This window comes from Silene latifolia, chromosome 8 (genome assembly GCF_048544455.1).
Source record: "Silene latifolia isolate original U9 population chromosome 8, ASM4854445v1, whole genome shotgun sequence".
NCBI classification, from domain to species: Eukaryota; Viridiplantae; Streptophyta; class Magnoliopsida; order Caryophyllales; family Caryophyllaceae; genus Silene; species Silene latifolia.
In genome coordinates this window covers 76,401,596-76,418,503 of record NC_133533.1, presented here as the reverse complement: position 1 = coordinate 76,418,503, position 16,908 = coordinate 76,401,596, and the positions used below count along the sequence as shown (strand labels likewise).

The 16,908-nt window shown below is 38.1% G+C and overlaps 1 protein-coding gene across 1 annotated transcript; it reads left to right on the top strand.

Annotated features, from left to right (window-relative positions):
* Positions 1-5,506: 5,506 nt before the first annotated feature.
* On the top strand, positions 5,507-15,751 carry LOC141596976 (V-type proton ATPase subunit a2-like). The gene is made up of 20 exons (XM_074417261.1): positions 5,507-5,531; positions 5,774-5,928; positions 6,013-6,180; positions 6,735-6,779; positions 6,938-7,060; positions 7,136-7,243; positions 7,710-7,817; positions 7,909-8,082; positions 8,299-8,436; positions 10,034-10,141; positions 10,786-10,893; positions 11,047-11,195; positions 12,123-12,276; positions 12,842-13,002; positions 13,096-13,302; positions 13,722-13,905; positions 13,992-14,075; positions 14,200-14,393; positions 14,762-14,821; positions 14,914-15,751. The coding sequence occupies exons 3-20, from the start codon at positions 6,040-6,042 to the stop codon at positions 15,116-15,118; spliced, it is 2,451 nt and encodes an 816-aa protein (XP_074273362.1). The 5' UTR covers positions 5,507-5,531; positions 5,774-5,928; positions 6,013-6,039; the 3' UTR covers positions 15,119-15,751.
* The last annotated feature ends 1,157 nt before the right edge of the window (positions 15,752-16,908 follow it).

The following is a 16,908-nucleotide window of genomic DNA, read 5'->3' as shown; positions in this document are numbered from 1 at the left end:
GCGGTGTGTGGTGATAAAGTAAATTGGGTATTCTTTGCTTATTTTCTTCCCTAACGATTACGACAGCGACCGTGGCCGAGGTAATCTTGCTAAGTATAGGTATAGCGTCTCCCCAGTCGGCTGGACGGGGTCGGTAGTGTCGGAAGATGAGCTTTCGGTTGCACGAAAGGCGTGCTCTGTTCCTCCCCCAGTGAAGTTTTTATTCCCTTTCAAAGACTTTAAAGAACGGTGTGCTCTTGTCGGCCGACCGAGAGATGAAGCGGGCGAGAGCCGCCATCCTCCCGGTCAGCGTCATAACCTCTTTTCGATTCCTCGGCTCCGGTAGGTCTAGTATTGCTTTGACTTTCTCTGGATTGGCATCAATTCCCCTGGCGCTGACAAGCACGCCGAGGAACTTGTCGGCCCGGACACCGAAGTTACATTTATTTGGGTTGAGCTTCATTCTATATTTCCTTAGTGAACAAAATGTCTCGCTTAAATCGGCCAAGTGCTCGCTGTCAGACTTGCTTTTTACAATAGCATCGTCGACGTAAGCCTCGATGTTTCGCCCTTTTTTATTTTGGAACACTTTGTCCACCAGCCTAGTGTAAGTTGCGCCAGCGTTCTTCAAACCGAACGGCATCATTTTATACATGTATGTGCCGTGTATGGTGATGAATGCGCATTTAGACATGTCTTCCTCGGCCATGAATACCTGATGATACCCTCAGAAGGCGTCTAGCAGGCTCAGCATAGTGTAGCCTGCTGTGGCGTCAATTAAACTATCTATTCGAGGCAAGGGATAGCAATATTTAGGGCATGCTTTATTAAGATTGGTAAAATCAACACACATCCTCCACGCCCCCGATGATTTCCTCACCATTACAACATTTGCTAGCCACTCAGGGTAAGTACAAGGCATGATAAAGCCAGCCTCTAATAATTTGTCTACTTCAGCTTTGATGGCCTCATCCTTCTCGGCCGAGGAGTTCCTCATCTTCTGCTTGACAGGCCGAGCGGTGGAGAGTACGTTCAGCTTGTGAACGATCACCTCGCGGCTCACGCCTGGCATCTCGGCAGCTGAGTATGCGAAGACATCTTTGTTCTTCCTCAGCAGGTCTAGGAGATCGGCTCTGAATTTTGGCTCCAGGTCGGCATCGATAGTTACGGTGCGCCCTGGGTCAATTTCCACTTCCTCGGTCTCGGCTCCTTCGACCATGCCGACATGAGTATTCATCGGATCGCCCTCCTGCTGTAAGGATGGGCTCTTCCCTTTCTCCGACTTCTTCGCCACTTTGAGGGATTGCATGTTGCACCCTCTGGCAGATACTTGGATATTGATGATTTCATCTCTCTCGTCCTTTGAGACGAGCTTTTGTGCTTCCCCCCGGTCCGAGACGTACATCAATGTCAGGGCCCGGATGGACATCACTGCATCGGCCTCGCTCAAAGTGACCCGGCCTATGAGAACGTTGTAGGCAGACAAACCGTCGATAACCACGAACTCAGATAACACATTTTTAGCCGCGTCCGCTTGGCCGAACATCACCGGCAGTTTGATTGACCCCAGGGGTACCGTGCGCCCAGAAATCGATAGCGGGTTAGTGCGGGGGCTCGGTCTCCAATCTTGGACCGAGATTGAGAAAGCACTCCCTGAACATGATGTTCGTGTAGGCGTCTGTGTCAATCGGGCACCTTTTGACCAAGTGGTTGGCTATGTCCGGAGTGGACTACAAGCGGAGTCATTTGTGCGGGGCAACGACTCCTTCGTAGTCCTTCTTTCCGATGGTTATATCAGGGATGGTGGAAGCGGGGATCGCTGTTTTGGGCACAAAGTTGATGGCTTGGTAAAGCTCATTTAGGTGTCGTTTGTGCCCATTAGTTGACCCACCGTTCTCGTTTCCCCCGATGACAACCTGGATTACTCCCATCCGTTGAAAAACGGATTTTCTATTCGCCCCGTCGGAGCTTGCTCCTGGACCTCCAGCTACATACTTGCTGAGGCTCCCCTTTCGGATTAGCTCCTCGATGGCGTTCCTTAGGTGGCGGCAGTTGTCAGTTTTATGGCCGGTGTGGCCGTGGTATTCGCAAAACTGACTTGCGTCACCTTCCCCCCTCGCCTTGGGGGGCCTTGCCCATTTCTGTCCGTCGTTCTTGCTTAGGGTGAAGACCTCGGTGGAGAGGCGACCGGGGGTGAGACTACGTCTGCACGCTTCTGGTTGTACGGTCCCGAACTCCCCCCGGCGCCCGCCGAGTTCAGTTTCCTATTAAATCTCTCAGGCCGTGACCTATTAACGTCACGTCGACCTTCAGCTATGTTGTCCCGGCGGCTCTTCCTCTCTGGGTGCCCAGCTTCACTGTGGCCTACCCAGGTCTTGTGATAGTCCTCCACCTTTACGGCTCGGTCGGCCATCTTTCTGGCGGAGTCTAAGTTGAGGTCTTCGCACTTGATGAGCTCGTTTTTGAACTCGCCTTTCGGGAGGCCTTTCATCAGTGCGAAGGCCGCCCGTTCGGTGTTCAGCTCACGGATTTGCTGAACTTTAGCGTCGAATCTTTTGACGTAGCTTCGGAGGGACTCGTCCTCCCCATGTCGGTGTTCAGCTCACCAGATTAAGATGATTTCGGATCTTTTTCTCAATGAGAGAAGTGGAGTATTTATAGACTTTCACCTTTTGTCATGTAGTGGCCAAGTGGCCAAGTGGCATAGCAGGTGGAAAGACTATCTTACCCTCGGCCGAGGGACCCATGGCAGGCCGGCGGGCCTGGTTGACTCCATGCCGAGGGGACTGGATGTGAGTATGCTGATATGTCTCTCGGCCGGCTAGTTGCCTAGCCGAGACCCAAGTGACAGGCCGACAGGCTGCGTCGGTTAGGCTGTTAATATGTTGACTTGCTGTCTTTCAGCTTTGATCTTGCTCAATATGTTGACTCGGTCAGCGGGTGCAGAATATGCCCCATCAGTAATAAAGCATTTTTATTACTAAAATAAATCTTATTTAATCTCATTACAATAAGATATCAATATTCTCTCTCACAAATGATTTGTTCAATTTTAAGGAATTGATTACCTTGTATCGTCATATAATTAATCAATTTGTCTATTAAGGGAGTTGTCCTTTAGGTGTGACCTTAAGGGATCAACTGACCGCCACCGTCATACGACAGTAATATCAAACTCTAGTCAGCCAATCATTACCGATTAATGATGATCAGTTGATTATATAATAAATCATCCCTCACGTATTCTTAATATGATATTTAATTATGATATTAAATCATGTGATTGCACTATTGTTGAGGGCACATTTTCCAACACGTCATGCATTAAACACTCCAGGTACTTTTGAAAAGTTTTATTTTCGAAATCGTTTTAAGTTTTCCGACGTAAAGTTGTACACAAACTGTCGATCAAATGTCGCGATTCCAAAGCATGTTGTAGTCCGATAATCATCGGGTGGTTGTTGGAGACTTGACAGATACTGGGTATCTACACCTACGAGGATATAATCTGTAAAGGAGCTTTTTTATTAATGATCATCAAATGATAATAGTTGATCAATTTGAGTTTTTGGAAAACTCAAGATGAAATTTATAGACTTCTACGATACGATTGAAATATTATCGTTATTATTTCCAGAATGGAATATTCAAACTCCTGAAGAGTTTGCCTGAATTATTATTATCTTAACCTGAAATTTGAATATATAAGATTTATACATGAATGAATTTCTTGCCAAATATGTGAAAATACTTTAATTTATGGTTCAGAGGTATCGTAGTAGTTGAAAATATATAGTGAAAGTTTATAATGATGATGTCAATCCATACAATCGATAATTTGGCTAAAAATATTATATTGATTATTTTTTTCAAATGAATTGTTAATAACCGGATTGATTCTCCCGAAGAGAATGAATTCTGGAATGATACCTACACTCTTTTTCCCTTCGACTAGGTTTTTGTCCAATGGGTTTTTCCTAGCAAGGTTTTTAACGAGATAGCATTATTGGCGCGTTAATACGTTGTAGTCATGATCATCATGATTGTTGAATGACAAGTATTTTAGACATATAATATTATGTCATTTATTGAGAAGAATTTCTATTACAATTGTGAATATTACATTTGAGATGAAGACACAAAAGTCATCATTAATGACTACATTCAGATTACGAGTTCCGAAAAATATTATATTGAAATTATCAAGGATTTATATTGATTTGAGATATCAAGTTTATCATCAACTACGGTGGATTCTTTTTCCATAACGATCAAGAAGTTACGTCAAAAGATGGATTTCAAGATATATCAAGTTATGTAATCATCAGGGGGAGTAGACATGCGATGTACTCTTTTTCCTTATCTATTTTGTCTCACTGAGTTTTCCATGGAAAAGTTTTAACGAGACATCTTGTAATCCTTTTTGGTAGATATTGTACTCTTTTCTCTTTTCTAGTGTTTTCCCATAGAGTTTTTCTAGTAAGGTTTTTAATGAGTCAATTTTCACCAGTGTATTTACGTTGATGGATATCCAAGGGGGAGTGTTATGAAATGCATGTATTATGGATGTCCATAAATGTAGGATGATTCTAGAATTGTCCTTTCAAGTTCCTATGACATAACTCCCAATTGTAGTCTTGTATATATATGCTCCTTTACGCTAATAAGAACAACACAATTCTCTACCATCTCTCACTCTCATTCTCTACATTTTATAATAAGTTTTGGGTCGTGCTTTTTCACATACGAACTTTAATTTTTCACATACGATTTTACGATTTTACCCTTGTCATTTCTTCTCATCTCCCTTACTCAAAACCTAATATAACTCACCCACCCTCTTCTTCCCCAACCCCGCTCCACCCCACTACCGGTATCCTCTGCCCTGTTCCGGCGTTCCATAACTTAATGGTTCGTGTCTTATCATTTCGTGCTTTGGCTGCAATAATGAATTAATCAATTCGATCTACAATTTCTTAGTGGCATTTGGCATCAAATAATTACACGCACTTGTTTTGCTGCAATAATGGTTTGTATCAAAGATTTTAAGATGCCGTGTATCAGATTTGCCTATATTTTAACAACCCAGCCATCGCGCACCACCACGAATCTCTGACTCTCTTCTCAGTGGGACCAACCACCCAGCCACCCCGCACAACCACCATCCCCTCTAACAATTATTTTATAAACCCTAAATTCAATAATTATGATTAACAAATAAAATAGTTCTTAATAATTGATAAAAATAAATGCAACAAATAATATTAACAGTAGTTGATTGATAAAGAGATGAATTACTTAATTGATTAGTAGTCCTTTGACTAATTAGATTATGTTTTAGGGGAAAAAAAGTAGAAGGAAGAGTTAATTGGTTAGGTATAACTTTTAAGGTTAGAAGGGTATTAGATGAAAACTTAATGATAAAATGTATATGAAAAACTAAAATGTGTATGTGAAAAAGTAATTCGGTAAGTTTTTCATTAACAAAAACACAACAAGAAGTAGCAAAAAAATAAAAAAATAAAATGTCGGCGCGCAATAAGACTCAATGAGTAGATTATACAACCTGTTGTATGTGGTTGTATGATGTAGAATTCGAGCTGTGTACTAAAGTTTTCGAGTTTTGTTTAAAAGAATTTGAGCTATGCCATAAAGTTTTTGAACTCACACACTTAAACATAAAAAAAATAAACACTTACAAAACTCAGAAAAATTACACTTAGGCTCAGATTAATATATAGGGTTGTACAATGCTTATTATACAACTGGTTGTATAGTAGTATTTGTGCAAAAGGTGGAAGTACGTACTCCGTAGTTGCTTAGCTTTTTCCCTCCACCACCAAACTTTCAACGTCTTTCTTGTATCGTCGAATAAAATATACAAATTCCATTGTCCAATTTCGTCGGTCAGCATATGTACAATCATCAAACAATGACAATCCGAATTAGGTTTATTTCCTATAATTAAATCAACAGAGAGTTCAAAATTCATCCATATTGATATACTAATTATCTGATTTTGAAGTAAATTAGGGTTTGAATTCGATTAATTTTGGAGAAATGGAGGAGAGAAATTGTTGGCCAACAATGGATCTGATGAGATCAGAAGAAATGCAGTTAGTACAATTGATTATACCAATTGAATCTGCTCATCGTACAATTTCTTACCTCGGTGATCTTTCTCTTTTCCAATTTAAAAATGTAAGTTTTACTGTTATTTTCCAATGTTTTTAATTTTCTGTGTTCGATGTTGATATCAACTTTTCAGATCATAACCTGCATTGTTTATCGAATGCGAAACTTCGATATAGATTGTTCAAGTTTAATATGAAATGGTGGAAGATTATGATACAATGAGCTTATTAATCAGTATATATTTCAATTACTCCATTTATGCTGCATTTTACTCATTTTACGCCAATCGTGGCGTTCGACATTAGAAAATACACTACGTATAATTAATGATTTATAGAGAATCAGATTAGAAATTGTTTAGTGTGTCCTTTCGTTGTACTCCCTACATTCTATGGTAGATGTCCTAAGGGAGAATATTAGAACAATGTCGAAAACTAAGCTAATTTTTGTGCATTGGTAGATAGTCTAGTGTCTGTAATTGAATTGCTGATTTTTCATTGTGTTACTGATAGATATTATTCTGTTGATTTTCAGTTGTTGTGAAGCTCAATTTCAAGTTACAGTTCATTGTTGACTGTTAGTGAAAGATAAGTATTCTTATTCTTATGTTTTTGTTTCAGCTCAACGCAGACAAGAGTCCATTCCAGAGGACTTATGCTGCTCAGGTGCGTTCTTGAGTTTGATCGCAAACTTTTTATCATCTTAATCTTAAGCTAACTATCAATTTGGGGGTTCCAAATGTGTATGTTTGATCTAGTTCTTTTTCATATTATTACTTGCATAAACTTATTAGTTTCATTTTGATACCTTGTTCGTTTACCAGATTAAGAGATGTGGGGAAATGGCTCGTAAAATAAGATTTTTTAAGGATCAAATGACTAAAGCCGGAATAATTCCCTCAGCTAGATTTCCGGTGGGGAATAACTTGAACATGGATGAGTTAGAGGTGAGTTCAGCTTCATCAAATTGTTTCTCCTTAGTTCTTGATTCAGTTGGTATTAATTGCGTGTTTCACATTCAGGCAAAACTTGGAGACCTTGAGGCCGAGTTAGTTGAGATGAATGGCAATAGTGAAAGACTACAACACACATACAATGAGCTTGTTGAATATAAGCTGGTATTGCTGAAGGTGAGTGTGATTGCCACTTGACTCAAGTCTTGGTGTCTAGTGAGCTGTATGAATGTCGTAGATGCCGCATGTATTGATTACCATTTGTGACTGTAGCCTATTGGAATTTCCTTGTCACTGCTCTTAGCCGATTGATATTTCCAATGGAGCCAAAGACTCGTTATTCTTTGGTTATGGATTATAATGGAATAAATCAAAATGGCTCACTAAAGTGGCTGCGCTTCTTTCTTTTGTAAAGTGGCGGTCCTTCGATGCAGTTCTCGACGCAATTTTCATCTTGGGTCATTCGGAAACAGCCTCTTTGTGTTGCTAACACAAGGGTAAGGCTGCGTACATCCGACCCCCCCTTACCCTGCAATTTGCGGGAGCCATTGAGGCACTGGGGTAATGTTGTTGTTGTTGTTGTTGTTGTAACCGGTTTGCCTATATACAACGGAATATATTGAAGTGAGTTGACGTATTTCAGGCTGGGGAGTTCTTTCATTCAGCTTTTAAGGCAGCAGCTCAGCAGACAGAAAATGAAGCACACCACTTGGCTGAAAGATCAATTGACAGTCCTTTATTGCGGGAGCAGGTACTATTTTGTCCCCATTACAATATCTTTTAAGATGAAACTGTCTCTTTCTAACACCCATGAATGACATTCAAAATTGTCCTTTCTTCAGGAAATGATGGTTGATCCTTCAAAACAAGTCAGGCTTGGATTCATCAGTGGCCTGGTCCCTCGTGAAAAATCAATGGCTTTTGAGAGGATTCTTTTCCGGGCAACAAGGGGAAATGTTTTTTTAAGGCAAGCTGTTCTTGATTTTCCTGTCATTGATCCAGCATCTGGTCAAAAGGTAAATATGTCCATTGGTTCAATGTTTCCGCTTGTTCTCATCAGTATTTATCCTTTACTCTGAATATTTTATAGAAATCTACAACTGCAACAAAATTTCTTTTGTTAGGAGGGAGAGATCAGTATAAGGCATTTTATGATATATGTATCTAATTGATTCTTTTATCTAAATTGTCGGAATTTCTGATGTTTCTGTCTGAAATCTGCCACTTTACAGGTTGAAAAGAATGTTTTTGTGATCTTTTACTCAGGAGAAAGGGCAATGAACAAAATTGTAAAGATATGTGAAGCATTTGGAGCAAATCGTTACCACTTTTCTGACGATCCAGAAAGACAACAGCAGATGTTGTCAGAGGTACATTCGGATTTTTATTCTGCTCTGTGTGCAATAGATAAACATACTTCTTATATAAGGGAAACATTAACTAGTCCAATCCAGCTAGCTATAATGACTTATTACTTCCAGGAAATCTGGAGGACATGCATGATTACATTATTATCTATAAATCCATATTACTGACTTTTTTTGTTGTTTAGAGAAGTGGATGAAGCTGTATCTATTAAGATTTTTTTCTTCTATGAACATTGAACTACAAAGGAGAGTTCTGGTTCCCTAACTATAGTGAAACAGTTGTGAAGCATGTCTTGACTCCTGAGTCATGACATTAACTCATTTGCACAAATTCCTCTATTTTACTATGATTGTCTTCAGGGGCGAGGCCAGGACTTTTATAATGGTGTAGCAAAATTAAGTCGTTATTCAAAAATTACATTTATCAACATGTTTGTCTTAAACGTATCACATATAATTTTGATTAATGTACTCTCATATATATTACGAATATATAATTTTCCTTTAGAAGAAAAGCTACAATAAGAAAAAAAATAATTTAATTAATTAATTTGTTTATTTTAAAAAAAAGAACAATTGAGAACAAAATTAAGAACGTCAAAGGAGAAAGGAAATAATAACTTCAAAAAAAATTCAGTTCACCATAAACCATAATAAAAAAAGTGAAAACTAACCCAAAAATTCAGTTCTTATAATACTGTACTAAATTTGTAAATACGGAGTTTAAAAAAAACAATTGGACTTCAATTATATTTCGACTTTGGGAATCAACATAGGCTTAAAGACATAGAGCATTAACTATTAGTCTATTTATGAATGAAATAATGGTGTAGCAAATGCATCACCATAGTTATGCATGGCCTTGCCCCTGATTGTCTTCACGTTTCCTTTTAACACGTATTTGAGCCACCTGTAGCTTTGGAATCTATTCTTCCCATGCTGCTTTCACCTATTAATACAGCACAACAACAATAATTAATCCAAAATTTTAGGTTGTATTCTGTATATAGTAGTGGAGCTTAACCTAATTATTTAGGAGTTGCAAACTTGGAGAGGGTCTTATCAGTGTGAATATGTCTCAATCTTGAAATTGAATTGCTGATTTGTTTGTTTTGTTTGTACGGTTTGTAATGTTTCCATATTTCCAATGGAGCCAAAGACTCATTACTCTTTGGTTATGGATTATAATGGAATAAATCAAAATGGCTCACTAAAGTGGCTGTGCTTCTTTCTTTCGTGAAGTGGCGGTCCTTCGATGCAGTTCTCGACGCAATTTTCATCTTGGGTCATTCGGAAACAGCCTCTTTGTGTTGCTAACACAAGGGTAAGGCTGCGTACATCCGACCCCCCTTACCCCGCAATTTGCGGGAGCCATTGAGGCACTGGGGTAATGTTGTTGTTGTTGTTTGTACGGTTTGTAATTTGAAATATACTCTCTGAATTCGTTTCCATTCCTGAGATGCAATATATAGCCTTTTAGGCTGATAACACCCTCCCTCCTCTCCAGCCTCCACTATCAAGAAACCGAAAGAAGATATTTTTTGTTTGTGTTTTAACTCTGGAGTGGTTATTAGAAATGACATGACATTTTGATTTGAAGGTTTCTGCTAGGTTGTCTGAGCTAAACACTACTATAGATGTTGGTCATGTGCATCGGGACAATGTCTTAAGTGCAGTTGGTTCCCAAATCGAGGAATGGCATATTTTGGTAAGTGCTTTTACTTCCCTCTTTGACGGCTTCTACTCAGGGCAAAACGGGTCACTCGGGTCGGGTACAGGTCGGGTCAGTTTGGGTCGGGTCATTTCGGGTCTGTCACACATTTCGGGTCGGGTCGGGTCAATTTCGGGTGACCTGTTGTCGGGTCATTTTGGGTCGGATCATTTTCGGGTATGAGTCATTTTGAGTCGGGTTGCTTTTAAGTTAAGGGCTAAGCACTTAAATTAGTATTATTTTGATTAAGAAATACTATTTTGCAAATTTAAGTATTTATTTTGATATATATAATATTAATATATCTTAGTACTAGTCGTTTTGGGTCATTTCAAGTCATTTGAGATCAGGTCAATTATGAGTCGGGTCACATCGGGTCGGGTCAACATTGGGTTAGACAATGTTCGGGGTTTCGGGTCGTATTCGGGTCAAGCAAGTTCGGGCCATTTTCGGGTCTCGAGTCAGCCTTTTCGGGTCGGGTTTGACCCATTTTGCCAGGTCTACTTCTACTCCAGTGTCTTTCTTTTGCATGAGTTATTTAGTTGTTCTCTTGTTATGATTAGGTCAACTGATCTAGAAGAGTCACTGTATCTCGTTTTGCTCTGTTTTCTCTTTTTCTAAATTTAAAGTCATATCTTTAGGTGAGGAAGGAGAAATCGGTATACCACACGTTAAATATGCTCAGCATCGATGTGACAAAGAAGTGTCTTGTTGGAGAAGGTTGGTGTCCATCTTTTTCTACTAAACAGGTCAGGATTCGTTTCCCTTGTCATTGTTCAAGCTAAATTGATTTAGTTACTGAGCTCTTGAAATCAGTTGTTTATAGAAGAACTGTATTTCAGACAGTTATTACTTACTCTGTATTAGATTACAGTTTGTTCGTCTTCAAAATAACCTGACAGATTCAAGACACGCTTCAACGTGCTACTTTCGATAGCTCTTCACAAGTTGGGTCAATATTTCATGTTTTGCCAACAAAGGAATTACCACCCACTTATTTCCGCACAAACAAAGTCACAAGTGCTTTCCAGGAAATTGTGGATGCATATGGGTGAGTCATGGTTTTAGATCTGCATTTCTCTAGACTGGGAGTAAATGTTTGTTGGGTGTCTTTGGGTAAGCAATTAGCTGTTGACTGTCGAGTGATGGAAAAGAAATGGAATCCACTTAGGATGGTTATAATGGCCCTTCTAATACAATGGCTATTGGGCATCAGAGACACTTAGAGGAGCATATTTTCCCCTCTTTCAGATAAACAGTAGGTGGTCTCTTGAGCTGTCCGCAATTAGGCTAGGAGTCAATCCAGGCAAAGATTAATGGCCAAACCTTCAAATTCTAAAAATGGACTAAGATTAACTTTGTTAATCATTTTTTCCCTGACACATAAGTACATATTAGCCACCAGACTGGGCCTGATGGTGAGGCCATACACCATAAATACTTGGAAACTTTGGGATGAGAGAAGTTGTACTCGCGATTCTACCCAGTCTAACATCCTCTTCTTATACAATATACGGCGTTCCCTATCCCCTTTCTCTATATAAGTACTCATTTTATAGTCCCACCTGTCAAAGTATAGGACTGGTTCCATAGGCATATGCTTTCATGTAAATGTGCATTATGTATTTGTTGAAACCAGAATAGACTGACCTCCGTTATCTTTGTACCCTTAGGAATCAAGCTGAGTACTCGATGTACAAATTCTGTAATCTCAGTCTTTCACTCTTTCATGAAACAAATTGTTCCATTTACAGTCTTATGTGCATTCTGTATGCGAAAAGATTGTTTATTGTCGTGGTCATGAAAATGCGCGAAAAATTAGGAAATTAGGCTACTGCATTTTTGTACGCTAATGATGATGATCTGCTGTTGAATCTCTATCTTCCATTTGCACTTTTCATCTTCCTTCCCTTGACTGTGTCGTCTCTTATGGCTATTGAAATCTTGATACACGAGCTAATGGTGTATAATCTTGCAGGGTTGCCAAGTACCAGGAAGCAAATCCTGCTGTATACACAATTATCACATTCCCCTTCCTATTTGCTGTAATGTTTGGTGATTGGGGACATGGAATTTGTTTGTTGCTAGCAACATTATACTTCATCATGAGGGAAAAGAAGCTTTCCAGTCAGGTAAGATGAATTTCTTTTGAGTACTATTGGATATTTTTTCTTTCAAAATTATGAGATTTTTTTCTTCTGTTTTTGGTCCTTTACTTTTGGATTTTCATCAGATGGGTATTGGTATGTTCATTCTTCCGATATGTTGCTAGTTTCTACTAGGAGGTTAGGGAACCGCCAATTATTTAGTTGCGCTATGTTTTTTTTACATTGAGTGTTTCTCATCACAAACATAGTCTTCCCTCTCCTGGACTTCCCAGATACAGTCAGTGGTGTTCTGTTTTTCCTATGTCTTACGCTGAGTTGTTTTGCTGACATGAATGTTAAAATTTCTTACAAACTGGCTGTTACATCTTTCCAACCTGATACATTTCCTCTTTTACTCATCCTTGTCCTGCTTGCGTCTTTTGCCTTATTTTATTTGGATGACATTAATTAAATCCTTCAGATTTTCAGAACGTGCCAAAGAAATCTCTGTCAATTGCCCTTCATACCAGTTAAACCATCTTGATATAGTTCTAATTGTTATGAAATTAGATTCCATGATCATGCTGTGAATTCTTCTTATTATGAGCAGAAACTTGGAGATATTATGGAGATGGCATTTGGAGGTCGCTATGTCATCATGCTGATGGCTTTGTTCTCCATATATACTGGATTTGTGTATAATGAATTCTTTTCAGTCCCATTCGAGCTGTTTGGATCCTCTGCTTATGCATGCCGAGACAGTTCATGCCGGTTAGAACTTAGAACATTCCCCTATGTTATGCTATGTGGTATTTCTCACTATACCAAATCTTATATGAAGTACTAATCTTGAGGCATTATCAGGGATGCTACTACCGCTGGCCTAATCAAAGTCCGTGAGACCTATCCATTTGGAGTGGATCCTGTATGGCATGGTAGCCGTAGTGAGCTGCCATTCTTAAACTCTTTGAAGATGAAGATGTCAATCCTCATCGGGGTGTCACAAATGAACCTTGGGATCATACTAAGTTACTTTAACGGAAAGTTCTTCAAGAATGATTTGAATATATGGTAATTTAATTTTTGAATTTGTCCCTTTGTTATTTAGAAATACCTTACATTAAACACTATTTGGTCGATTAACAAACATCTTCCATTTACTGAGTTAGTTTTTAAGTGAGAGCAAAATTAAAGCAACTGGACCAAGTAGACCACTTGCATTATAACCATTCGTATTTCTAGCTATGTAGTCCTACTTAAATCTCTTATGAATGTGAAAATGGAAAATATTTGTACAATGGAGGGAGTACATACATTCAGTCCATCTAATCTTATGATCTTTCTCACCTGTACCGGCTTTACTGCCTCAATAATACAGATTACCTAATGCATTTTTTTAGTACTAAGAAATGACAGTGTTGACTTTTCTCTACTCAATACGGTCATTGTGGTGTATATCTAATTTTTGTTCATATTTTGCACTTTCTCAGGTATCAATTTGTACCCCAGATGATTTTCTTGAACAGTTTATTTGGCTACCTCTCACTACTTATTCTTGTGAAGTGGTGCACTGGCTCTAAAGCTGACCTCTATCATGTAATGATATACATGTTCCTTAGCCCAACTTATGACCTCGGAGAAAATCAATTATTTTTTGGTCAAAAACTGCTTCAGGTTTCCTCAAATTCCTTCACAACATAAAGTTTACGTTAAATGTTGATATACCTTGACTTCTGACATGTGTTGGAATCCTTTACCAGCTTCTTTTGCTGGTTTTGGCCCTCATTTCTGTACCTTGGATGCTATTTCCGAAGCCATTTCTTCTGAAGAAGCAACATGAAGAAGTATGACAAGTCTTCAAATCCTTTTTACTTAATTTCCTTTCTTGACATTTCAGTTTCTTATTAGGATTTTACGACTGTATGTATACTCTCTTACATCATCTGATTCAGCGTTGATTCTTCTCAGAGACACCAAGGTCGATCCTATGCAATTATTGACAATGATGAAGATTCCATGAACTTCGAGGTGGATCGTGATTCACATGGACATGCTGAGTTCGAGTTTAGTGAAGTCTTTGTGCATCAACTTATACACACCATTGAATTTGTGCTTGGAGCAGTTTCCAATACTGCTTCATACTTACGTTTATGGGCCCTCAGGTAGGTTTTTAAATAGTTTTGAAGAGCCTGCACTCCTAATATTTATATCAGCAGCCCATATGGGTTGGATAAAACATGAACTAGTGACTCCTGGATCTCTAAATCATGGGAGCAATTGTGCCTTTGATTATGCCATAGTTAGCCAATAGGCTATTGCACATGTCTAGACTTTACCCAGCGCACTGCACACCTCCCTATAGTCGCAGCAGTCTGCGGGTTCTCACCATTTTCCCCCAAAAGGAATGTCGATATGAACAAAATGAACAATGTTGGAACCTTTCTATGTCAAAGGTGTTATTTTGTTAATTTATTAATTTGACTCAGATGGTCAGCCAAGATACTTAATTTCTTGGACTCTCCTTTTTCAGTCTTGCACATTCAGAGCTCTCCAGTGTGTTCTTCGACAAAGTATTACTTCTGGCTTGGGGGTAAGTTTTTGTTCACTGTTTCTTAAGAGTCTAAAACAACTGAAGTAAAGTCAAACAAACAAACAGTAACAAATTTTCTATGATGAATTTAGGTATAACAACATTGTCATCCTCATCATTGGCGTTGTTGTTTTCGTTTCTGCCACTGTTGGTGTGCTACTAGTTATGGAAACTCTTAGCGCATTTTTGCATGCCTTGCGACTTCACTGGGTGGAATTTCAGAACAAGTTCTACGAGGGAGATGGTTACAAGTTTCAACCATTCTCATTTGCTCAAATAGGGGAAGATGATGATTGATTCCATTGGCACATACTTTGAAAGAGATTTATTCGCTTATTTTTTGAGGTGGCAAGCAGTCGATTACAGCTTCATCGCTACAACCTAATGCCTTAGTCATTTGAGGTAACTTATTCAGGCACGCTTGGCTGTCATCTGTTACCACTGACTATATTACATATATTAATTGATTTCACTTGTTAAGGGAGATATATCAAGCATACTATGAAATTGACTTCAAATTTATTACTCCCTCCATCCCATTTCATCACCGCCATTTGACTGTTATAGTCATCTGAGGTATACTTTAACCATTAATTTCTCCAAATATATAAAAAAGATATTATAAACTTACTAATATTTGATTTTGAAAAATTTATTTTTGTATTATCATTCAAATTTTTTTTACCTATAGTGTATTTTGAGAAAATAGTACTAGTTAAGAGTCTACTTCTTTTCGGCTCTCAAGTCAAATAGGGACAATGGAATGGGATAGAGGTACTACAATCTGGAGTATATGTTATATCTGTAATATTTTTTATGTCACCGAGTTTTAGTTAACTAGCCGGAATAGTTAGGATACTGTTATCTCTAATCATGTTTACGAACTTGTTTGTGAATACTATACACTAATGACAACAGGGTATTGCCATACATTACATTGTTTCTGTTTTTAAAATCTCCTGTATTAATTTAGGGTATTGCCATACATTACATTGTTTCTGTTCTTAAAATCTCATGTATTAATTTTTTCAGAAAATTCACGTGGTACCTTGAACTTTGCCATTTTTCACGTGGTAACACTACTTTTTAAGTTTGTGTACATGATATCCTTGAAATTTGATTTTCTCGTTTTTAAAATTTTCAATTGAGCATAAATTATAGACCAGAAATCGGAATTGACTAATTTTTTTTTTCAAATTGATCAACTCTTCGAGATCTATAAATTGATAAAACGAAAATGATCATTCGGAAATTTAAGATCCAAGATATGTTTGATTTGAGATTTTCGTTAAAAAAAACCCTATAAAATGTCAGTCGGCAATTTTTTTTTTCTCAAAATTGTAGATTATGACGAGATAATTATTTAACGAAAAAAAATTAGCCGATTCTGAATTTTGATCTAGGAGTTATGCGCAATTGAGGTTTTTTACATCGACAAAAAAGATATGTTGTGCATGAAATTCAAACATGGAGAGTATAATGTACACAAACTTAAAAAGTTGATACCATGTGCAAAATGACAAAGTTTGAGGGTACCACGTGAATTTTCCGTAAATTTTTTTCATGTTGCATACTAAAGCCTCCCCCGTGCTGCCGTGAGATTGCTTTTTTTTTTTGTTTGGGTGTGTGTGTGTCAAATAAGGCAATAAGCCACAATGACAATACAATATCCCATCTTATTGTCCACTATTGTGTGAGATTGGAGATAAATGGGTAGTGGTGTCCAGCCCCTCTCGAGCTACCTCTATTTAACATTAAAATTTATTTTTAATTAAATAAAACTATTTAAAGTTGCATAATTCATAAATTTGTCATTAATATATTTTTCTATGAAATATCTTAAAATTACGATGAAATAAATTATGAGACAAATTACCACTCCTGCTATTAATATTTTACTTAAATCGTTTGGGTAGCTAATTGTTTATATATACTTTCTTTTGTTGTTAGTATTGTTACTTTTATTACATTCGTTATTACTACTATTACTTTCACTACTCCCGTCGTAATTATTGTTATGTAATTATTGTTATTTTCCCTACTGCCGCATTCATATTGATAATTTCACTACTCCCCTTGCTACTTGC

Bases quoted from the DNA above. Each gene is read 5' to 3' on its own strand.
- LOC141596976 (XM_074417261.1), top strand. From the start codon at position 6,040: ATGGAGGAGAGAAATTGTTGGCCAACAATGGATCTGATGAGATCAGAA. The intron at 7,244-7,709 runs GTGAGTGTGATT...GACGTATTTCAG, and splicing joins ATAAGCTGGTATTGCTGAAG to GCTGGGGAGTTCTTTCATTC. The intron at 7,818-7,908 runs GTACTATTTTGT...TCCTTTCTTCAG, and splicing joins GTCCTTTATTGCGGGAGCAG to GAAATGATGGTTGATCCTTC.